Below are 25,731 nucleotides of genomic sequence, written 5' to 3' on the forward strand. Positions count from 1 at the left end.
GAGGTTCTTCTCACGCCAAAGACGTCTGTCCAGTGAAGGAAGATACCACCAAATTCATATGTTGTAATTGCGGGGCTAACCATAAGTCCAATTTTTGGAATTGTCCTTCACGCAAAAAGGTCATTGAGGCTCGTGCCAGGCAGATGAAAGATAATATCCGTTACGATAACGGTCGTTTCCGGAATTTGCCTAGTAGAGTATCGAACAATGCTCATTTTTCAGTTAACGATCGCTTGATCATGAATCATACCCATCAGGAAGATCATAATCATGCTCATTCACAAACTAATTTTAATCCGTCGGGTAGCCGTTCGAATCTTTCTATTTCGAATGTATCTACCCACGGTAAATCCTTTGCCGATATCGTAGCAGGAAATTCGAACTCCTCCCCTGTTCGATCCATGGGTACCCATTCCACTTGTTTCAAATCAAATGGAAAAAACCCTACCGCCACAGGTAACTCCGCTTCTTCGTCTACCGAAAATTCCAATGGGAAATCATCAGATGATATGTCTGCCTCTGATTTTAATTTTCTAACTGAACAATTAAATCTAATGATTGATGCAATGTTCAAAGCCACCACTATGACTGAAGCAGTCCAAGTAGGTGTAAAATTTACAAATCAAATTGTTATTGGATTACGTTTTTCTAATGGATCCAAATAATAATTTAAATATTTTAAATTGGAATGCTCGTTCTCTGAATGGTAAAGAGGACGAGCAGTTTAATTTTCTTACAGTTAATAACGTGCATATAGCAGTTATTACCGAAACGTATTTAAAACCTGGATCTAAACTCAAAAGAGATCCTAACTTTTTTGTTTATCGTAATGATCGACTTGATGGGGCATGTGGGGGAGTTGCAATCATCATTCATAGACGTATAAAACATCAACTGTTTTCATCATTTGAAACTAAAGTTTTTGAAACTTTAGGTGTTTCTGTTGAAACACAGTTTGGTAAATATACTTTCATAGCTGCCTATTTGCCTTTTCAATGCTCTGGGCAGCAAGTTAATTTGCTCCAAACTGACTTGCGTAAATTGACTCGCAATAAGTCAAAATTTTTTGTCACGTGTGACTTTAATGCCAAACATCGGTCATGGAATAATTCTCAAAGTAATTCCAACGGCGGAATTTTATTTGATGAGTGCTCTTCAGGATATTTCTCAATTCAATACCCTGATAGCCCCACATGTTTTTCCTCTTCTAGAAACCCATCTACGATTGATTTGGTCTTAACCGACTCTAGTCATCTGTGTAGCCAACTGATTACTCATGCTGATTTTGATTCTGATCATGTCCCTGTTACATTTCAAATATCCCAAGAAGCGATTCTCAATCCTATCAGCTCCACTTTCAATTATTTACGAGCCGACTGGAATATATATAAAACGTATGTTGACTCCAATCTTGATGTTAACATTTCTTTAGAAACTAAACTTGATATTGACAATGCTCTTGAAACTTTAACAAATTCCATTGTTGAAGCCCGAAGCATTGCAATTCCAAAATGTGAAGTAAAATTTGAATCCGTGATTATAGACGATGATCTTAAACTCTTGATCCGTCTTAAAAACGTGAGGAGAAGGCAATTTCAACGCACTCGTGATCCTGCTATGAAAATTATATGGCAGGATTTGCAGAAAGAAATCAAGAAACGTTTTGCTCAATTAAGAAACAAAAATTTTGAAAATAAAATTTCTCAATTGAACCCTGGCTCTAAGCCCTTTTGGAAATTATCCAAAATCTCGAAAAAACCTCAGAAGCCAATACCGGCATTGAAAGAGGAAAACAAATTATTACTAACTAATTGCGAAAAAGCTCAAAAACTTGCTATGCAGTTTGAAAGTGCGCACAATTTTAATTTAGGACTTACTAGTCCAATTGAAAATGAAGTTACTCAGGAGTTCGAAAATATTCTCAATCAAGAGAACGTTTTCGAAAATGCCTGGGAGACTGATTTGGAAGAAGTGAGAACTATTATTAAAAAATTCAAAAACATGAAAGCTCCTGGCGATGATGGAATTTTCTACATCCTCATCAAGAAACTTCCAGAAAGTAGCTTATCATTTTTAGTTGATATATTTAACAAATGTTTTCAATTAGCATATTTTCCTGACAAATGGAAAAAATGCTAAGGTTGTTCCAATTTTAAAACCAGACAAAAATCCTGCAGAAGCTTCTAGCTATCGTCCAATCAGTTTGCTTTCCTCCATCAGTAAACTTTTTGAAAAGGTTATTTTGAACAGAATGATGGCCCACATCAACGAAAATTCAATTTTTGCCAATGAACAGTTCGGATTCCGCCATGGACATTCGACCACTCATCAACTTTTACGTGTAACAAATTTGATCCGTTCCAACAAATCTGAAGGCTATTCTACTGGTCTTGCTCTTCTAGACATAGAAAAAGCATTCGACAGTGTTTGGCATGAAGGTTTGATTGTAAAATTAAAAAACTTTAATTTTCCAACATACATTGTTAGAATAATTCAAAGTTATCTGTCAAATCGTACACTTCAGGTTAATTATCAGAACTCCAGATCTGAAAGACTTCCTGTAAGAGCTGGTGTTTCCCAAGGCAGCATTTTGAGACCAATATTATACAATATTTTCACATCTGACTTACCTGAGTTACCTCAGGGATGTCAAAAATCTTTGTTTGCGGATGACACAGGCCTCTCCGCCAAAGGACGAAGCCTGCGTGTCATCTGTAGTCGATTGCAAAAAAGTTTGGATATTTTTTCTTCATACTTGCAAAAATGGAAAATTTCTCCTAATGCTTCCAAAACTCAATTAATAATATTCCCACATAAACCAAAAGCTCTTTATTTGAAACCTTCAAGTAGACATGTTGTCACGATGAGAGGGGTTCCAATAAATTGGTCAGATGAAGTTAAGTATCTAGGGCTCATGCTAGATAAGAATTTAACTTTCAAAAATCACATTGAGGGCATTCAAGCCAAATGTAATAAATATGTAAAACGTCTCTATCCCCTTATTAATAGAAAATCAAAACTTTGTCTTAAGAACAAGCTGTTGATATTCAAACAAATTTTCAGGCCAGCCATGTTGTATGCTGTACCAATATGGACTAGCTGTTGTAATACCAGGAAGAAAGCTCTGCAGAGAATTCAAAATAAAATTTTGAAAATGATTCTGACGCTTCCTCCCTGGTATAGTACCAATGAGTTACATAGAATATCCAATGTTGAAACATTGGAACAAATGTCAAATACAATCATTAATAATTTCAGGCAAAAATCGTTACAATCTTCTATTGCCACGATTAATGCGTTATATGTTTAGGTTAAGTTAGGTTAAGTATATTAAAAACATTTTTTTTCTCTTATAAGCAGGTGAAATCAACTCACCTGTAAAAAAACTGAACTGCTACGGCAAATGAAATGTAATATGTTGTTAACAAAATGTTAATTAAATCTTAAATTTGTTTTACCAAATTAGGATGATAGTGTTGTCAAATAACACAGAACACCTAGATATAAGAAATGAATGTAATGTTTGGAATAATACTAATAAAGAAATTAAAAGAAAAAAAAAAAAAAAAAAAAAAAGAAGAAGCTTATGACGAACAAAGATAAACCTCTACAATCTGCTGCGCTGTAGTCATTGATGGGCATCCAGGTTGACTCAGTGTTTTTATGAGGAGTTTATAACGGAAATTTTGAAAAAGATTCCAAAGAAAAAATACATTTTGAAATTCCTTGTGAAACGTTTCCAAGAAGTTCATTTTCAATTCAGATTTTTTCAAGTAGAACATTCAAAATTTTGTTTTGAGATGCTACAAGATATGTATTTCCAGTGAATCCATAAGGATTTAATCCCAAAATTACCGAATGTTTCCTTCTAACAGTTAGAAATAGATGTCCTCAAAAACATAACTTACCAGAAACCAAAACATGACTTATTTGTGTTCTCGTTCTAACTTTTCTCAGGAATCTTGTTAGCTCTAAGCGTTCTTTCAAACGTTTCACCAACGATCCCTATAATGGTTGCATGCATTTCTCGATGAATTCAATTCAATTTCTTCATATCTCGATAAACATATGTATTACTTTTCAATCGTCAACCCATTCATCAATCCAACACCTATTGAATTGACCAACGATCAATCTTAATCCGATACGGAAATCCATTAAACGTTGCATTTTCTCTCCCACGCAAGCCACCCACCGACCGTCCACATGCAATCCCCATCGCCTCTGGCAATTACTCATTACTGCCCATCGTTGCAATACTGTTTCCAAAGATAAACGGATGTAACAGTGTAACACATGTATCTTTGAAATCCATCCATGTTGCATGAAATGATCGTTAACTGAATGGCCGATGGAAATTTCGTCAGTGTTACGCCCGTTTGTCTGTGCTGTTTCCTTTAATTACTCTCTGCCCGCAATGGCCGTTCAACCCATTAATTTAACTGCATTCCCACCCGTGGCCCTCCCGTTGGCCGCTCGCTGCACTCGTTGTTGCCGGGGGTGCGATTCTTTCGCCAGGAAACGTGCAGCTTCGCGCGTCAAGTGCCATTAATCTTACAATTGCTCGATTTATTCACAATCATTAGCATGGAACTGGATCCGCCGTTGGTGGGAGGTGCAGTTCCGGTGGTGGTCGCCGGGGCATCCGGTGTCGATCCGTTGCACGCTGGAACGAAGATATACAAGATTGAGTACGGTTCGCTACAAAATCTAGCTCTTCTGGACCAACACATCAGGTGTACCTATGGTTTTAACACATGCTAAAAACCTGCTCTTGGGATGATTTCTTATACTAAGAAGCTCCGTAATATTAAGAGCCAGTTCGCGAGAGCCGCAACCCCCTTTCCAAGGGAAGTTGTATTGATGTTCTCCGATCAGGCTGAAATTTTCAGGGATCGTTATTCTATATAAAAGAGGATGTTTTGCAAAATATTAGATTTTTATATTAGGGGGAAGTGGGACAAAATGACCCCCAATGATTTCATGTCACTAAACATGCAAAATCACAAAAACTGATATAACTTTAGTAAAAGTGCACGGATTATGTTGAAATTTGGCATGATTACTCTACGCCATATAAACTTTAAGATAAGCATGGTATATGAATTTTGAAAGAACTTCAAATCGAGAAAAACAAGTTTTTCATAAAAATTTCAGTGATTTTCAAACCGATTTTTTTCTTACCAACCGAACTAGGTCAAAAAACTAAATATGACGTTTTGTAGGGCAACTCATGGGCTTTCATTTGAGGTATGATTCAAACATGCCGTTCCAAAAAATTTCGAAAAAAAAATTTTTTTCGGGCTAGTGTCTTGAACTTGGGCCATTTTGCGAGTACCGCAACCTCCTTGCCCAGAGAGGTTGTATTGATGTTCTCCGATCGAGCTGAAATTTACAGGAGTTGATTTCCTATATAGAAGAATAGATTGCGCAAAATTTCAGATTTTTATATTAGGGGTAAGTGGTATAAAATAACCACTAATGATTTTTTTTAAATATAAAATCAATTAAACTGCTTATAGCTATAGTAAAAATGTACGGATTTATATGAAATTTGGCATGTTTACTTTACGTTATAGAACTTGAAAATTAACATGGTGTTTGAATAAAAAAAAACGTTTTTTTTTGTACAATAAGATTTTTTTCAAATCGACTTATTTTTTGTCAACCTAACTAGGTCAAAAAATTAAATATGAAATTTTGCAGGGCAACTCAGGGGCTTTCATTTGCGGTGTACCGTGGTGAATAGTAATCCGGACGGTATGAGCAGCGTATGGAGGCCTCTTGTCGGTAGTGGTAATACCGATTATATCATACCGTGTTGCCGCTGCCACATCTGAAAGAAATGTTACTTCCTTGTAAAAGTGATTATGTGGATAACAATAAGGCATTGTGCCAATATTTTTTAGTTAGCAGCCTCGGCGGTTTAGTAATAAACGTAGTTTCATCTCACGCTGTTTGGTTGGGAATCAACTATCGCATTTTTTTTGGGTAATGTTTTGATAGGATCGATTGGGAGGGCCACATGAGTGTGTACCTTATATGATGATATTTTTGCTAGAGATCATTTTATAAATAATTGAGTTTAGCTTAGTTTAGACTGACTGCACATATGGCTGCTATGAGGCACTGTACTGTTTATATCTTGAAAGGAATTTTGACTTTTACCAGCTTTGATGTTTAAAAATTTCACGAAAGAGTGTAAGAGAGAGGAAGATTGTTAAAAATTGCATTTTTCACGAAAATGGTGTATTTTTACAATAGTAAACATATTTTTCAGTAAAATCCGTTTATACGTTACAGTAGTTCTTGTGATTTTGTGTATTTTACGGGTCATTTTGACTCACTTTTTCCTTATGAAAGGTATAGTTCTGCCAAATAGTTTCTTTTTGAATAGTAATAAACACATCTTGCAAAACTATAGATTATTATGAGATAGTTGACAAGGTATAAATTTTTGTTGTTGTTGCTTGATGAGGGGGACTTTAACCCGAGAGTCGTTTGCCCTTAAAACTATAAATTGTGCTAATTGTAACTTGGTTACCTGATTAAGAGAAAAAAAAACTACTAATTGAACTTTAAGACTACACTTTTTGCAAAAGAAAAAATAAAATACTAAAATCACTAGTAAGGCGAGCAAATACCTTTAAACTCTAATATGTTGCTTATCTTGACAGATAGGTCTATTTCGTCTGCGACTTACAGACTTCTTCAGTGTCGAGTGCTCGTATACACTGTATTTACAAGTAGATGAATAACAGAATTTATTACTATACCATTTAATTCCACTATAGTTTGTTTCTTTTGACAGATACGCGTATTTCGACCTCAACTGTAAGGCCGTCTTCAGTGTCGTGTACTAGACTCGACTTATTATTATTATTTACAGCATATTTTTGCAATGTGGTGTGACTAAACTTTTGAACTATAACTTTGTATATTATTATGTTACAATCATTATATAAAAATCATATTTTTCATTCAATAAAGTTGTATATACGTTGTAGGTGTATTCATCGACACTATCACAAATATAAGTTCACCACGGAGAAGGAGGGACGGACCTGGTGTAGTGGTTAGAACACACGCCTCTCGCGCCGAGGACCTGGGATCGAATCCCATCCCCGAGATAGTCACTAAAAATTTCAGTGGCGACTTCCTTCGGAAGAGAAGTAAAGCCGTTGGTCCCGAGATGAACTAGCCCAGGGCTAAAAATCTCGTTAATAAAGAAAGAAAAAAAAACAAAAAAACACGGAGAATAGAAGTCCGTCTGGAGTAACTTTTTTGTTTTTGTAAATTAATTGTCAATGGTAACTGAATTATATATCAAGGAAAGAATTGAAATAAACATAGTAACCTTCAATTAAGCATTTTATTGGTAAATATTATTGTGTATTTCTTTCACCACTGGACTGCGAAGTGCGGCCTCATAAGTGCGAAAAGTGAATAAAAGTGCGGGTATGCATCGAATCACGTTGGTGTCTTCAGAGCACTTATTCTCTGATTTACAAGGAATAAGTCCCCTCACTTTTATTGGCGTTTCCGCAACTTATAAAAACTTCTGCGATAGTCCAGTGGTGAAGAAATGCTCAATATCAGAGTGTCCGGTACACCGTGAATGAAAGCTCTTGAGTTGTGCTACAAAACTTCATAAAGTAGTTTCTCGATTTTATCACTGCTCGTTTTAATATCGCTTCATTATATCACTCTAGATTTTAACATGGTTTTCTGTTCGATTTTATCACGCCACAATAATTGTATGAATTTCATACATTTTAAATTGATAAATAATTCCAAACAACCAACAAATATCTTTTTGATCCATCTCTTACGTGCTTTTCATCTCATTCGCTCTAGTTGCAGAACTTTGAGCTCAAATTTTGATGAAAATTATATGGCAGAAACAACATTTTCATTATATCACGTTTCAATATATCACGCCAAAATTTTTTGGATCCGTGATATAATCGAGAAATTACTGTATTCAGTTTTATTAACCTAGTTCGGTTGACAAAAAATAAGTCGATTTGAATAAAAAACTAATTTTGTATAACAAACAGCTTTTTCCGATTTGAAACATTTTTTTAAATCAAAATACCATGTTCATTTTGAAGTTCATAGAACGTTACTTTACGCAAAATTTTATACAAATTCGTGCATTTTTACTATTGCTATAAGCAGTTTAATTGATATTGTATTTGAGAAAAAAATCATTAGTGGTTATTTTATACCACTTACCCCTAATATAAAAATCTGAAATTTTGCGAAATATATTCTTCTATATAGGAAATCAACTTCTGTAAATTTCAGCTCGATCGGAGAACATCAATACAACCTCTCTGGGCAAGGAGGTTGCGGTACTTGCAAAATGGCTCAAGTTCAAGGCACTAGCCCGAAAAAATTTTTTTTTCGAAATTTTTTGGAACGGCATGTCTGGATCATACCTCAAATGAAAGCCCATGAGTTGCCCTACAAAACGTCATATTTAGTTTTTTGACCTAGTTCGGTTGGTAAGAAAAAAATCGGTTTGAAAATCACTGAAATTTTTATGAAAAACTTTTTTTTTCTCGATTTGAAGTTCTTTCAAAATTCATATACCATGCTTATCTTAAATTTTATATAGCGTAGAGTAATCATGCCAAATTTCAACATAATCCGTGCACTTTTACTAAAGTTATATCAGTTTTTGTGATTTTGCATGTTTAGTGACATGAAATCATTGGGGGTCATTTTGTCCCACTTCCCCCTAATATTAAAATGTAATATTTTGCAAAACATCCTCTTTTATATAGAATAACGATCCCTGAAAATTTCAGCCTGATCGGAGAACATCGATACAAGATGGGGTTGCGGCTCTCGCGAACTGGCTCTTAAGCATCTCTGTGCGCCGTAAAATTTGAGAAAATGAAGCAGAAGTCAGCACAAAATCGATTTTTGAGGAAATGTGACAAAATGGTTGACCGGCATGCTGTGTTGGTCCAGAAGAGCCCGATTTTGTGTAACTTTTTTTTAGAGAGTCCTACCAACGCCATGATGATGCAGATGATGATGATTGGTGTTGCTGTTGGCGCCAACGTGACCACTACTGTTGCCTTCCGCTCGACTGGCAACACTGGTGGCAGTTCCTGCCATGGTGGGGTCACCGCAGCCAATGTTGCCGTCCATGTTCTTGGTAAGGGCCATCCGCTCCTCGAAGGACACCGGGGAGATCTGCGGAGCGCCGGTCAAACTGCCCGGATGATTGATGCTGTTCCGGGCGTGATGATGGCGACTGCCATTGTTGAAGGATGTCTGCTGCGTGTGCTATTGGGAGGAAAAAAGGAAACGGAAAAGGTGCAAACGGTGAGATAAGACGGGCGGGAGTTTTAAATTACTTTTCCGGGTTCGGATCAAGTGTGGGTGAAGCTGAACAACGAAAGCAGATTACAAAAAAGAAACCGACACGGATTTGCAGCGGTTAAATACTATGGTAACATACAGAGCAGAAAAGTGCGAATTGAATCAATAAAAAAGCAAGGCTAGGTGAATGATGCTAATTTAATTGGATTAAATAACTTATACATATAGGGTAGAAGCACCGGTTTTGGCCATACGCCAATTGTAGCCATAGGGGATTATACACTGTTTTACATAGCCAATCAGCATGAAACCTTTTGTGTCCAGTAGATCACATTCACTTGATAAAGCTACATTCATTTACTCGTCCAAATTGATTCAAAACATAAGAAAAACAATTCATTTTCCTTATAATTTTAACTCTTATACACCTAATTTGGCCAGGGCACTCTTAATTTGGCCACTCTCATGAGAAATCAATGCGATTGGCCAATTTAGGAACCGAGGATAAATCTCCGGCTGAAACTGGTTCCGTTGACCTATATTGACCAACGGGATTTTCAAAGCAAAAAAATGGTTATAGCTCAGTTTTGATATTTTACCCACATGATATGGATTGAAAGCTTGCATTTGACATATTTTTAGTATAAATATGGCTTCCCATTTAATTTTTATTGAAATTTTCTCTTAGGCTGGCCAAAACCGGTGCTTTTACCCTACCAGTTTTTTTTTTATTAAGATGAATTTTCGTACGATCATATTTTTATATCAAGTGCACAAATCTGAAGAATCTGACAACAGTACGCGTTGAAAATCAATCAAATTGCTTGCTTGCTGGTGGTGACCAACGGGAGCGTTGCACAGTGGTTCCATTTGTTCTACGAAGCGGTCATAAATTATTTTACTCCATATCCAGTGGCAAATACCATGAGAAATCGCCAAATTAATTATTTTTGACTGTTTAAACTCCGTCGATGTTGATGTCGTAATTCATATCACTTCAAAAATTCTGATTAGGATGCGGAGATCATAATGCGAAGGCTCTGTTATATGAATGATTATATGTGCATAAAACCGACTTTGCAATTATATCTCCTTCCATGTCCAAAATTAACTGAAGTACTGTATATCTTGATAAGGACCATGAAATCTCTACATTGAAAGTAATATATCAGGACTATTTTTATTCCAACTTGAGAAGATTCTCTGCTCAGAGTTGGTTCACATGCTCAAAAGCCTTGTTTTTAGTATGTGGATATAAAAAGCTATCGAACACTATTCTGAGTGCCGGAGATGTAAATACTAAATAAATACTTGAAATATTTATTAATTGATAAAGCCAGTTTCACATCAAATTTCTACCAAAACCATATAATGAACATGCCACCTAATGTAATTAACCTTATGTTTCAAATACTTAAAACTAAGAAATAATTAATGAATTATTTGTTAATATATTGCTGCTTCTTAATATCTTTTTTATTTTCACAGTTTTATTTTTTAGCGCTGGATCTATAGATACTGGAATTTTATTGAAGATCTTGTTTTGATGTACAATATAAAAAAGATTTTATCATTGCCATTATTGGTAAAACTAACAACTTTGAAGGCACGCTGCTAACTTATTTGCAAATATTTGCAGCTAGAACCTTCACAGGTTCATTTTCCTACTCAAACATGATCATGTGATGGCAGAAGTTTGATTAAATGTGATTAAGAACATATTCAAAAACGTACTTCAAAAAAAGTGATGTAGTTACCAAGTGAGTATATTTCTATTCTCATTACTCACATCAATACTGACTCCTAGATGTCACATAACACTCTAAAATGTATTGGAAGTGATAGATATACATCTGTACTAAGGTTCTGTAATCTAAACTGATTGAAAAATCAATTCATTTCGATTTGCGAAGTATGGAGTTGTCAGAAGAAGGGTACTTTTCAGTGACATAAAAATGGGTACTTTAGCCTCATTATGAAGTATCATTCCTGGTAATATTAGTGGGTACATAGTACACATGATATAGTTTGCAAGGCAATAGCGCCATTTTTCATTTTCATTTTTTTAGCGCTCGGTGTTAATGAAAAAAGTCAGGATTTTCTTATTGTTCGACATTCAATTATGGAGGAGAAAATGGATACTTCTCAGTAAGTAGATATTTTAACAATCGGTTTTTCTAATTGTAGATTTTTGGATGACTGCAGCTGAGTTTAATGCCGACTGAAGCGATTTACGTAAAGCCTGGGTTGTCTGCGAAATGATCGTATACGTGTTGAATTTTTGTTTAGTTAAATTATGAAATAAATGTACGTTGTATTTTATTTAGTCCCTTATTTATGCTGATATTCTTTATATGGATTTTTTTTAAACCAAAACTTATGTCATAACCTCAATCCGCTGCATCGCTCATAAAATAATGGGGTTTTATTACTCATGTTCATATGAGCGGTCAAGAGTGAAAAATACCCATTATTTGAAGTTCGATGCGAATACATTTTAATGAGTAAGTCGAGTTTACTCTTTAAATGAGTTAAGCCACTTTACATGGAAATGGGTACTTTTTTACCCATTAATGGGTACTTTCATGTTAGCGTGTAGGTACGATGATACTTAATACCCAGGGAAGTCAAGGAAATTTCCATTACGAAAAAATCCTGGGACCGACCGGGAATCGAACCCACACACCTTCAGCATGTCTTTGCTTTGTAGCCGCGGACTCTACCCGAGCAAAGTCCAACATCAAAAAGAAAGCAAGTAGAAAACATATTCTGTTTCCAGCATCAAGTTGATATCATAATTTGATATAAATTTGTCATTGAAATATTCGATATCATATTTTGTTTTCGTTCTGCTATCATTTCAATTTTTTTGCTAATAGGGTAGGTGTACCAATTATGGATGCAATATGTCAACAGTAGTGATAAAAATCAAGTTGTAGCCGCGTTTCTAAAACGCAAGCATGACTTGTTGGTGTCAATTGCTAGTTTAAAGCCCTGCGAATCTGTTGATTTAAACAGTTTTAGTAATAAATTGACTTCAAGCTTCTAAAAATGGATTTTAAAAAGCGTTGTCTTTGTACCAATTATGGCAATAGGGTTCCTAGCATTCGACATAAAAGTGTACCAATTATGGACTATCGAATATTTGCACGAAATGAACTCAAACGCCATGAAGAGTGAATGATAATGCAACGCTAATATGTAATAAAGATATCGATCATAAAATTTTCCAAAAATGTTGGGTTAAATAGATTTTAAATCAATTTTTTGCAATGGGTTCATAGGAGAAAATTAATTTTCGAAAAAGAAGTCAAAATTTAGTGTAAACGCAAATTATGATACAAAACAGCATTAATGATCTCACATTACCTTTCCAGTGCCAATTTTTAACGGAAAAAGAGAGAAAATTCAAAAATCGAGTGTCGCTGAAAACCCATCTCTACCATGAAATTACCATCTTCCGCTCGCGAACATTTTCGAACGTGTGATTGAAAAATCTTAGTAATTGAGTACAAAACATAAGGATAATGCCTTACCGAACCGTCCCGTCGTGGAAGTCACCCGTAGAATAGCTCCACTTCTTTTATTTCACTGATCAAAAAATGTAAACAAACCGCCTCCAGAGTATTGCCATAATTGGGCTCTCATACACTCTTTGTACCAGTTATCGACATAGTGGAAATAACACGATTTCCAACTTAAAACAGTAGAATTGATTGCATACCAGCTAAATTTATTCATTTGTTCTCACTAGGCAACATACGTTCATCGGTTGAAATAGTTTATCCGGATGAAAACATACATTTCGTAACGGTGGTCCCTTAGCCAACTGCTAAGAAGGTGACAAATATGTGAGGCAAAATTTTCAAATGTTCATTTTTCGAAGCTTATTGCACGAATGTTCTTTTCAAGGTTTAGTTACCATGGCGCGGTAAATGGCTGGGCATGGCTTACCATTGGTACCTCGTGTACCTGCAGGAATAAAATAGACCCCTTTGTGCGGTCCTTAGCCTCTTGCCCAGCAACTCCTATCCCTACCTCCTCGTGGTACTGGCCGGGGTACGAGTAACCTTGGGGAAGATCGGGTAACCAACCCCCGGTGGGAACTTTGGTCGTATGCTGACAGGGAAGGGGGGGTTTGCTTTTGCAAACCTGGAGCGTCTGTACTCCACGTTAGGAGCGGCTCACAACAGCGTCTGTTCCCCATGTCAGGGGCGGCTGATCATCGTCCGAGTGCCAGAGAAGGACTCTAAGCTAAACTGCGCACTATGGCCCTCCGAACATTTAGGGGGAATGGTCCTCCGGAAATCTAGGGGGTTGGTGTCAGGCCCTGCAAGCCAACCGTAAAAACACATAGCACAGGAACGTCAACGAGAGAATACGGACCGGAACAATCGGCAAAGACCACAGCGACGAAAATGGACTAGCGATTGGAAACTCGGTACGTGGAACTGCAAATCTCTCAACTTCATTGGAAGTACTCGCATACTCTCCGATGTACTGAAGACCCGCGGTTTCGACATCGTAGCGCTGCAGGAGGTGTGCTGGACAGGAGCATTGGTGCGAACGTTTAGAGGTAATCATACCATCTACCAGAGCTGCGGCAACACACGCGAGCTGGGAACAGCTTTCATAGTGATGGGTGATATGCAAAGGCGCGTGATCGGGTGGTGGCCGATCAATGAACGAATGTGCAAGTTAAGAATCAAAGGCCGATTCTTTAACTTCAGCATAATCAACGTGCATAGCCCACACTCCGGAAGCACTGATGATGACAAGGACGCATTTTACGCGCAGCTCGAATGCGAGTACGACCGCTGCCCAAGCCACGACGTCAAGATCATCATAGGAGATTTGAACGCTCAGGTTGGCCAGGAGGAGGAGTTCAGACCGACGATTGGAAAGTTCAGCGCCCACCGGCTGACGAACGAGAACGGCCTACGACTGATAGATTTTGCCGCCTCCAAGAATATGGCCATTCGAAGCACCTATTTCCAGCACAGCCTCCCGTATCGGTACACCTGGAGATCACCTCAGCAGACAGAATCGCAAATCGACCACGTTTTGATCGATGGACGGCACTTCTCCGACATAGCCGACGTCAGAACCTATCGTGGCGCCAACATTGACTCCGACCACTACCTGGTGATGGTGAAACTGCGCCCAAAACTATCCGTCATCAACAATGTACGGTACCGACGCCCGCCCCGGTACAATCTCGAGCGGCTGAAACAACCGGATGTCGCCAATGCGTACGCGCAGCATCTTGAGAGGGTCCCTCTTGAGGACTGCTGGAGGACAGTCAAAGCAGCCATTAACGACGCTGCCGAAAGCGTTGTCGGATATGTGGAACGGAGCTCAAGAAACGATTGGTTCGACGAGGAGTGCCAGGAGGTTTTAGAAAAGAAGAATGCAGCGCGGGCTGCAATGCTGCAGCATGGTACGCGGCAAAACGTGTAACGATACAGACTGAAGCGGAAACAGCAAACCCGCCTATTCCGGGACAAAAAGCGCCGCCTGGAAGAGGTGAAATGCCAAGAGATGGAGTTGCTGTACCGTTCTCAAGAAACGCGGAAGTTCTATCAGAAGCTCAACACATCCCGCAAAGGCTTCGTGCCGCGAGCTGAGATGTGCCGCGAGCTAAGGATGGGAGCATCTTGACGGACGGACGCGAGGTGATCGAAAGGTGGAAGCAGCACTACGATGAACACCTGAATGGCGCAGAGAACACAGGCACAGAAGGTCAGGACAGCGAAGGCGATGGCTACGTCAGCACAGCGGACAGCGGAAACCAACCAGCTCCCACGATGGGGGAAGTTAAGGGTGCCATTCAACAGCTCAAGAACAACAAGGCCGCTGGCAAGGATGGTATCGGAGCCGAACTCATCAAGATGGGCCCGGACAGGTTGGCTGCTTGTCTGCATCGGCTGATAGTCAGAATCTGGGAAACGGAACAACTACCGGAGGAGTGGAAGCAAGGCGTTATATGCCCTATCTACAAAAAGGGCGACAAACTGGAGTGTGAAAATTATCGTGCAATCACCATCCTAAACGCCGCCTACAAAGTGCTATCCCAGATTCTCTTCCGTCGTCTATCACCTATAGCAAACGAGTTCGTGGGAAGTTATCAAGCAGGTTTCATCGACGGCCGCTCGACAACGGACCAGATCTTTTCCGTGCGGCAAATCCTCCAGAAATGCCGTGAGTACCAGGTCCCTACACACCATTTGTTCATCGATTTCAAGGCGGCATACGATAGTATCGACCGCGTAGAGCTATGGAAAATCATGGACGAGAACAGCTTTCCCGGGAAGCTCACAAGATTGATCAGAGCAACGATGGACGGTGTGCAAAACTGCGTGAAGATCTCGGGCGAACACTCCAGTTCGTTCGAGTCTCGGCGGGGATTACGACAGGGCGACGGACTTTCGTGCCTGTTGTTCAATATTGCGCTTGAAGGTGTCATGCGGAGAGCCGGACTTAACAGTCGAGGCATGATTTTCACGAGATCCGGACAATTTGTTTGCTTCGCGGACGACATGGATATTATTGGGAGAAAATTTGAAACGGTGGCAGATTTGTTCACCCGCCTGAAACGCGAAGCAACAAGAGTCGGGCTAATGGTGAATGCGTCGAAAACAAAGTACATGCTGGTTGGCGGAACTGAGCGCGACAGGGCCCGCCTAGGAAGCAGTGTTACGATAGACGGGGATACCTTCGAGGTGGTGGACGAGTTCGTCTACCTCGGATCCTTGTTGACGGCTGACAACAATGTTAGTCGGGAAATACGAAGGCGCATCATCAGCGGAAGTCGTACCTACTATGGGCTCCAGAAGAAACTGCGGTCAAGAAAGATTCACCCCCGCACCAAATGCACGATGTACAAAACGCTCATAAGACCGGTAGTCCTCTATGGGCATGAGGCGTGGACTATGCTCAAGGAGGACTTGCAAGCTCTTGGGGTTTTCAAACGCCGAGTGCTAAGAACGATTTTCGGTGGCGTGCAGGAGAACGGCGTGTGGCGGCGAAGCATGAACCACGAGCTCGCTCAACTCTACGGCGAACCCAGTATCGTGAAGGTAGCTAAAGCTGGAAGGATACGCTGGGCAGGGCATGTTGCAAGAATGCCGGACAACAACCCTGTAAAGATGGTGTTCGCCACGAATCCGGTCGGAACATGAAGGCGTGGGACGCAGCGAGCTAGGTGGATTGACCAGGTACACCAGGACCTGGAGAGCGTGGGTCACAGTCGAGGATGGAGAGAAGCGGCCATGAACCGAGGGAATTGGCGAAATATTGTTGGCGAGGCTTTATCAAGATAATTGATGTAAAGCCAAATAAGTAAGTAAGTAATACCTTCCCACCCACGATTTTTTTTAATGTTTTGAATGGCAAGAAACGCTTAAATAAAGTGCTGGAACAAAAGTCAAACCTGAATTTATAGAAATCGTAAAAACATATTTTTATTTAGCGATTTGATTGTTTATCAATAGTTACACGAGCAAAGGATCAAACACCCCTACCTGTTTCGCGATCCGCGACACTATTTTATCATGCCACGCGAGCGACGCGCAACACGATTGATCCTGCTGCGATCAACATTCTTAACGCAGCCTATAAAGTGCTTTTCCAGATCATCTTCCGCCGTCTATCGCCGCTAGCAAGCAGATTCGGAAGAACGTTCCAGGTGGGTTCTGAACAGTATACTAGGTAGGAACGTGAAGCAGAACGGGTTGGATGGAAAGTAAATACTTCGTAGACGGAATATCTGCTGGATAGAGGAACCGAGCGCAATAAAGGACAAGAATGCAAAAAAAATCAATGGTTTCGGACTCTCCCTCCCTACCTACATGATTCGTCACAAAAGTTAGACTCATCCCTCCCCCTAAAACACTACGTCATTTATGGACGGTCCCTAAGATAACTATAGAAGCCGAGATCTAAGCCTCTAAACTTGACCATTTTGTACGAAAAAATACCAATTTGTAGGCACTTTGTTATGTCCAGTACTGTAACAGTGAAAAACTTAAATTCTCTCTACGTAGGATCCATTTTTTTGTCGAAAAATCACACATTATTCCTAAGAAGTACTCAACCTTTGAAGGTTATGCCAACTTGAGTGAGTTTTCAACAACGATAGATCAAAGCATCGAAATTCGCAAGCGAATAATTAAAAGCCAAACATCAAATAGCAATTTTCAGCCACAAGCACAGTCAGGGAAGAACAGTGTTAGAACGACATCAAACAAAGATAAAAGAGAGTGGGAGAGAGAAGAAAGAAAAAAAGTTCATCTACCTTAATGCTAATGTTTCTTACACTGGTCAGGTGGTAGTTGCTTCGACTGCTGGGGCTGGCATTCATACGGGTGGCCGTGTGGTACATCGAACGGTCATCGTAGCCACCGACGCGTCCTCCCAGCCCTCGCGGATTCCGCAGGCAGTGGCACTTTTCCAGCGCATTTTTGAACTCCCGACGGAACTTGCCTGCAACAGAAACGTGCGTGGAAATGTTAAATGTAAATCGAAGATTTAATCTTAATAAAACTGGAACATTCTTGTGTCTATAATTAGGCCGATGGTAGTTCTACCACTATGTAAATTTCAACTTTATATTGTATGGTATAGAAGAATAATAAAAATACGGTTTAACGTTATTATTTCAACTTACATTAATAATTCTTACTACGCTAAAATGCAAAATAAGTGAATATATGACGGTTTTTTTATTATCATATGACATATGGTTTATAACATTATATCATATAGTAATATTATCGTTTTGTATGTTTACAACAAAGATACAAGTTATCATCATTATATCGTAGTTATAAACTTCATTATAATGTTACAAGCGCAATTTTTGTAAGTGATACTGAACGTAAACGTTACGCTAATTTGACTTTAATATAGTCAGGATTATATTTTGACACCCTCATCATTTTGTGTCAAAAAATTCCCATCCTGGCCGTTTCCAATCTGAACTAATGTTGCGACCGACGACGACGACGACGAAGGTTGGGTCGAATGCCCACCAGTAAAGGAGGCCAGAATGTGAAATGTGTTTAATATTCAGCGCGTAGCTTTGTCCCAATTTGCTAGAAATTAGTTCTGGGAAATGGTTGACAAAATTTCAATGGAAGTGGGAACCCACTTGGCATGATGAAATTAGCACACATACCTACCGACCGTTTTTGGGAAGCTCAGTGACTGTAAATTGAATTACCACAGAATGTCTGTTGACGAAGAGTTGGTATCTGCCTTTGAAAATTTGTAGGAATTCAGTGGTGTTGTTGCCGTTTGTTCGAAACACGTGACTTCCGGGAAGGTGTGTCCAAGCGATGAGATGAGCCCGTTTTTCCCCAGATTGCTCATTTTAGACAATTAATAGGTGTTTGTCTACTGTTTATCAAGGCTAAGCAAACGTTACAGAAGGACGATGAAGCAAATTAGTGGAAATGGAAGACTCAGAAGAAATGAGCTATCATGGCAGTCATTAGAACCATTTATCACATTAGAACTGGACGTTAATTTCCATTTTAGATGGGATAAGATGTGCCATTTAAGCCTTTTTCACACGATAATGTGTGACGATCAATCTTTAAGTAATTTTGCTCTGATTTAATTAACACTGTGAAGGAAGATAGAATTTCGGTTTGGAACCATTGGTACAGATTTTAAAGCCACTTCAAACATATTGATTGAGGCTGATATAATCCTACCCTACATCACATGGTTCTGTAAAATCAATTGTATTATGAACGAATAACGAATTGCAAATCCAAATCAATCCAAATCCAATCCAAATCCAATCCAATCCAATCCAAATCCAATCCAAATCCAATCCAAAATCCAATCCAAATCCAATCCAAATCCAATCCAAATCCATCCAAATCCAATCCAAATCCAATCCAAATCCAATCCAAATCCAATCCAAATCCAATCCCAAATCCAATCCAAATCCAATCCCAATCCAATCCAAATCCAATCCAAATCCAATCCAAATCCAATCCAAATCCAATCCAAATCCAATCCAAATCCAATCCAAATCCAATCCAAATCCAATCCAAATCCAATCCAATCCCAATCCAAATCCAATCCAAATCCAATCCAAATCCATCAAATCCAATCCAAATCCAATCCCAAATCCAATCCAAATCCAATCCAAATCCAATCCAAATCCAATCCAAATCCAATCCAAATCCAATCCAAATCCCATCCAAATCATCCAAATCCAATCCAATCCCAATCCAAATCCATCCAAATCCAATCCGAAATCCAATCCAAATCCAATCCAAATCCAATCCAATCCAATCCAAATCCAATCCAAATCCAATCCAAATCCAATCCAATCAATCCAATCCAAATCCAATCCAAATCCAATCCAAATCCAATCCAAATCCAATCCAAATCCAATCCAAATCCAATCCAAATCCAATCCAAATCCAATCCAAATCCAATCCAAAATCCAATCCAAATCCAATCCAAATCCAATCCAAATCCATCCCAATCCATCAAATCCAATCCAACCAATCCAAATCCAATCCAAATCCAATCCAAATCCAATCCAAATCCAATCCAAATCCAATCCAATCCAATCCAAATCCAATCCAAATCCAATCCAAATCCAATCCAAATCCAATCCAAATCCAATCCAAATCCAATCCAAATCCAATCCAAATCCAATCCAAATCCAATCCAAATCCAATCCAAATCCAATCCAAATCCAATCCAAATCCAATCCAAATCCAATCCAAATCCAATCCAAATCCAATCCAAATCCAATCCAAATCCAATCCAAATCCAATCCAAATCCAATCCAAATCCAATCCAAATCCAATCCAAATCCAATCCAAATCCAATCCAAATCCAATCCAAATCCAACCAAATCCAATCCAAATCCATCATCCATCCAAATCCAATCCAAATCCATCCAAATCCAATCCAAATCCAATCCAAATCCAATCCAAATCCATCCAATCCAATCCAAATCCAATCCAAATCCAATCCAAATCCAATCCAAATCCAATCCCAAATCCAATCAAATCCAATCCCAAATCCAATCCAAATCCCAATCCAAATCCAATCCAAATCCAATCAAATCCAATCCAAATCCAATCCAAATCCAATCCAAATCCAATCCAAATCCAATCAAATCCAATCCAAATCCAATCCAAATCCAATCCAAATCCAATCCAAAATCCAATCCAAATCCAATCCAATCAATCCAAATCCAATCCCAAATCCAATCCACAATCCAAATCCAATCCAAATCCAATCCAAATCCAATCCAAATCCAATCCAAATCCAATCCAAATCCAATCTAATCAAAATCACATTGAATGTCTGTTTCACGTTTCTTGCAAATTTGTTCTCAAGCTCAAGGTGGAAAACGAAGCTCTTTGATTGGTATTTTTGTAATCCTTTAAAGGTTTTAACATTCAAGATTTTAATTAGATTCACCCTGAAGCGGGATCCGATTTATTAATAGCACCTGTTTGCAATCTCTTTTCTCGTCGAATGGTTTAACCTTCTGAGAACACTTTTGACGCATCCTCTTTTGGAAGATCCGGATAATGCGGTAGCCTCGAATTACCCCACTGAATGGATAAAGGGTCGGACTCTTGACAAAACAATTCCGTGCAACGTCTTCGAGGAACCTTCGGAAATCAATTCATTCATTAGATTAGAGAAAGGGATCGGACCAGTTTTCCGGAAGGTGGTTGATTGAAATCCACCACTTCAATTAGGCTAATCGGCTCAAGGTAAAGTTTACTTAGGAAAGGTCGAAGCAAAACTTTACTTAGGGAGGCACATTGCCATGGGATGAATTAATTACAGCGCGAAAGGCAAACCGTAATCGTGTTTGGATGAGTAACTAATTTATGGATCAGTCTGAAACAGGGAGCTTTCGTGTTGGAATTCATCGGTGTGCAAAACTGTGACGATGTCAATCAACAGTTGAACCGTGACTTTGTAACTTGTCTGGAATGCCATCGAAACGTACTTTGAAGATTTCGGCGAGATGGTTTCGAATGGTTTTCCGAGGATTGCTAATCTCAGCTAAAAGGAAAGCTTAATTGAATTGAGACGATATCGTCGCGTGTCTCCGTCAGGTCAAACGGCTCTATCCGATGACGTCAATCATTTTTCCGGATGCTGCGAATGTCTGGTCTTTTGAAGTTGAAAGGTTATCAGTAGCGGAACAAGTCAATCAAATCCGGCGATTGATGTATCTCACGGTGGACTGTCGGTCATTTTGAATGGACGCTGTGAGGTAATGATCAGGCAATTGGAATACGTATAATTATAGAAGTTTCATCATTATATCCAAAAATATGCTTCATTTGCATGTTTTCTTTAAGTGGTCATTGTAAGCCATAAATAGCCATAAATTAAATGAAGCTGTATTGTTTTTTTTTTTCGTTTAAGCTAGTAATGAAGTTCAAATCAACGATTTCTGATATATTCTTTCTGGTCGTGATATTTATTGGGCAATCTAATGACTTACGTTCCTTGCCGACAGGGGCCTTCCTTAGCTGAGTAATTAGAACCCGCGGCTATAAAGCAAAGCCATGCTGAAGGTGTCTGAGTTCGATTCCCGGTCAGTCCAAGATCTATTCGTAATGGAAATTTCCTTGACTACCCTGGGCATAGAGTATCATCGTACTTGCCACACGATATACGAATGCGAAAATGGCAACTTTGGCATCGAATGTTTTCAATTTATAACTGTTGAAGTGCTCATAAGAACGCTAAGCTGAGAAGCATGATCTGTTCTAGTGAGGACGTAATGTCAATAAGAGGAAGATGCCTGCCGACAGGCCCTATCAGCGATGAATACGTTAATACATTTCTATCAAAAGTCTTTATTTCGAATGTCTATCGTTCCCATTCCAGCTGACTAACCTACAAATCACTTCTCATATGAAATTACATCCTTAGTGTGAAAACAAAATGATCAACCTCCTGCTGGTTCAATTACATCGAGTTCATCTTCTAGGAAACCCATTTTTAGTTGCCAACAGGTGGTCTGGAAAGTTGGAGAGCTCCGGCCAAAGAACAACGCATCCCCCTTCCTGCAGCGAGACAGATGATAAAGAAGTTTATATTTTTTGTCATCGAAGTTAAGCCTATTGTGGAAAGAAGCTTTCGTTTCTCGGATGTCTAATAATAGGTCCACCTACGTACGGATTTACGCAGGGGAAACAAACAAGGATGAAGAGATTTTTTCTGTAAGCTCTCTGTCGTCAATGAAGTTATTCTTAACCTGCATTTCAGAGCTTTGTAGAATATAGTTTTTAGATCTTCGAGCGTGATCAATGTTTTTTAAAGTACTACGCATCCTGCACTTATGTACCTATACATGTATCCATATAGTTAGATTAACATGTAAAATATGCGAAACACCTTTGAAATCTGATGTTTCTCCCATCCACAGAAAGTACAATTCATATAATTATAGAAAATTGTCACTAATGACATAGAGATTTGACTTTTATCTACCTGTTAGTGCGATAAGTTTACAATAAGGGGCCGTCCATAAATGACGTAGCATTTTTTGACAATTTTTGACCACCCCTCCCCCATCGTAGCCTATTTTCCCATACCTTATGTATGGTTAGTAGCAAAGTCGTAGACTCCACCCCCCACCCTAAAATGCTACGTCGTTTATGGATGGTCCCTAATTGGTCAAAATATACCTGGGGTACACGTGAGCAGCAACGATTTACAAAGTTTATTCGACCCTTTTCAGATGTCTAGATGTCGGGGAATTTTTTTAATGCAGTTCATACTCTGAAGGTTTAAAAGATCATCGGCACAATGAATTGACTACAACGGTTGTTTTCGGTCATCTGAAATATAAACAGGGCATGTTGGTTTGAAAGAAAATTCAATCCCAAAACTCATCCGAGCGGGACAGACTATTTTGTAGGCCGAACAGTGGCGCAGCCAGTAGCGTAGCTAGGGGGTGCGGTGGGTGCGGTCCGCACCGGGCCCCAAGTTCATAGGGGCCCCCAAATTGTGGCAAGAATTTCATTTAACGTTATGATACTGATTCCCAGAGAACTAACACGAAAACAAGCAAATACAAATTCAGTTTGAAAGTGACCTTGATCGACAATGTCTAGGGGCCCCATGATCAATATTATTAGTTATTAGACTAGCCTAAATACCTATTCAGAATTAATTCTCGATAACTCGGTTTAATTTTGTAATTTTGACGGATCTACCAAAAAGTACGGGGCTCATAATTGTATATGGAACTGATTTGGAGGTATGTTACAGACCATGTTCTTAAACTAGCTGATTTTTATTTGAATTATTGTTGGAAAAATAAAATAGTTCCCATCTTCAGGACATGGTTTGCACACAGTAAGGACTGGCAGTGGATCTCGTTTTAGAAGTTTAGTCTCTATTTTAATGCAAGTCTCTATATTTAACGGAAGGTCTTGAAAGTCTCTTTTTAGGCAAAGTTGACTCTAAGTAACTTTTTTCTTTATCTTGCTTGCAGTGAATCTTACTTCTAGAAGTTCCAGAGATACCTTCAGAGACTATTACGCAATTTTTATCACAGGTTTTTCAGGAATTTCTTTTCAGATTAATTCAAAGATCTCTGCGTGTATACTTCTGGGCAGTCTTCTAAGAGCATCCTTTCACTCTCAGATTTAAACAAGCATGCTTTGAATCCATCTTTATGAGCGGGATCGTTTTGAATCCTTATTTTTCGATCTCAGCGTGCGTGATTTGTGCTAGGATTCAATCCAAGGATTGAATCCCTGTCATTTAGCTCATAATCAATCATTCGGATGAAAATAAAATGCTCCTCATCTCGAACATGAACATTTCATAGGGGATTAGGACAAACGAAAACTGCTGAACGTGAAGCGTTAAGGAAGGCAATGTTTCTGTCGTGTGAGATGTCTGAAAATTGTATCCAACCTCTGCAGTGTACTACAAGTTTGATGGCACGTCTGTCAGTCTTGTACACTCATGTTGAAGTAAATTGAGTCAAAGATTTGACCGTCACAGCACTATATTTGCTAAATCTAGACATGCTTTCTCGAGAGTCCATTACAAAATTCCTGATTGCATCTGTTTTAGAGGAAGCATTCTGATAGTCCGTTATAGTTGAGAATTCATTACATACAGGTCAAAATGCTACCAAAATGTATCTACAGACTTCCCGCTCACTGGAACCATTGAAATCTTTTAGAAACTTCCCAAGTGTCAGAAAATTTCTACCGAAGCTAAAGAAAATATCGATGCTAACTCGATTTATCTTACCGACAAACAATCGATCAAGGATTGAATCCTGGGATTAAATCCTCTCATACACGTGGCGTGATTCATTGCATGCCGGGATTTGAACAAAAAATGCGCTCGTAACGAATCTCGGTCTGATGGTTTTGAATCTCAGCAGCTCTTGGAGTGAGATTTTTTGAAGACTGCTTCTGGGATCTCCTTCAAAAATGTCTCTATTGATTCCACCAACTAGCCTTCAGAAAAATATTCCAGCGTTGTTTCAAGGGATGGTTAAAGGATATTTTTCGTAATTTGCTCCAGAAAATCCAACGCTTTTTTTTGACTATTTTGATTTCCCCAGATGTAACTATAAAAGATCTTTCGAAGTTTCCTACAGGAGTTATCTCAAGAAAGAAAAAAAACTCTACAGTCCTTAAAGAAATTTATTTGGGATTTTTCCAGGAAGATCTACGAGAATTCCTATGCCAGTTCATCCAGTTATCCTTTCAGGTATTATATGGATTACTTCAAGCGTTCATCCACATTTGCCCTAGGAGTTGATTCTAAAATTACTCCTGAGATTATCCGAGGATATATAATTCATACCATTCCATAATTTCCGTTCAAATTTTACCTAGGATTCCTTATAAAGCTCCTTCAAAAATTTTATATCTAAAGATTTCTCCCATATTTCATGCAAAATTACTCCTGCAGTTCTTTCAGATAATTTCTCGTGTATTTTTTCAAGTAAAATCTTCACGACTTCTTCAAAAGTTCATCTGAGGTTCCACACTACAGCTAACACAAGTCGGACTGGATTATCCGGAGTATCGATTTTTTTTCACTCCGGGTAATCGATTCACTAAAATAAAAATTGCGATAAAAGAACTTAAATATTATCTTTTTTCGTTGTTTTATTTATATGATGCGGTAGCTGGAAATTATTTCTAGGAGCATAAGGTGTCATGAGAAGAAAAAAAATTGACCAGCATACACAAAAAACCTCTTTTTCAACCCCCCTTCCTTTCTTACCTGCATCCAAAACTGTTAAACCATTCATATAATTATAGATTGCAATACTAAATTATCTAAACTAAATTATTAATGCATAAAAACTGAAAAACAAGAATATAAAAAACATACTCCGGT

The 25,731-nt window shown here is 38.7% G+C and overlaps 1 protein-coding gene across 2 annotated transcripts in view; it reads right to left on the reverse strand.

The window, feature by feature from the left end:
- Positions 1-3,554: 3,554 nt before the first annotated feature.
- The window catches only part of LOC5575216 (orexin receptor type 2), a 641,361-nt gene continuing 619,184 nt past the window's right edge, over positions 3,555-25,731 (reverse strand). The window contains exons 11-13 of one of the 2 annotated variants that reach the window (XM_021850013.1): positions 17,657-17,823; positions 9,024-9,303; positions 3,555-4,666 (exon numbers count right to left, since the gene is read on the reverse strand). In XM_021850013.1, the coding sequence (XP_021705705.1) occupies positions 4,539-4,666; positions 9,024-9,303; positions 17,657-17,823 (575 nt within the window). In that variant the 3' untranslated portion in view covers positions 3,555-4,538. Of the gene's footprint in view, positions 4,667-9,023; positions 9,304-17,635; positions 17,824-25,731 lie in introns of both variants that reach the window. The other variant, XM_021850012.1, reaches the window with a different exon arrangement.

This window comes from Aedes aegypti, chromosome 3 (genome assembly GCF_002204515.2).
Source record: "Aedes aegypti strain LVP_AGWG chromosome 3, AaegL5.0 Primary Assembly, whole genome shotgun sequence".
NCBI classification, from domain to species: Eukaryota; Metazoa; Arthropoda; class Insecta; order Diptera; family Culicidae; genus Aedes; species Aedes aegypti.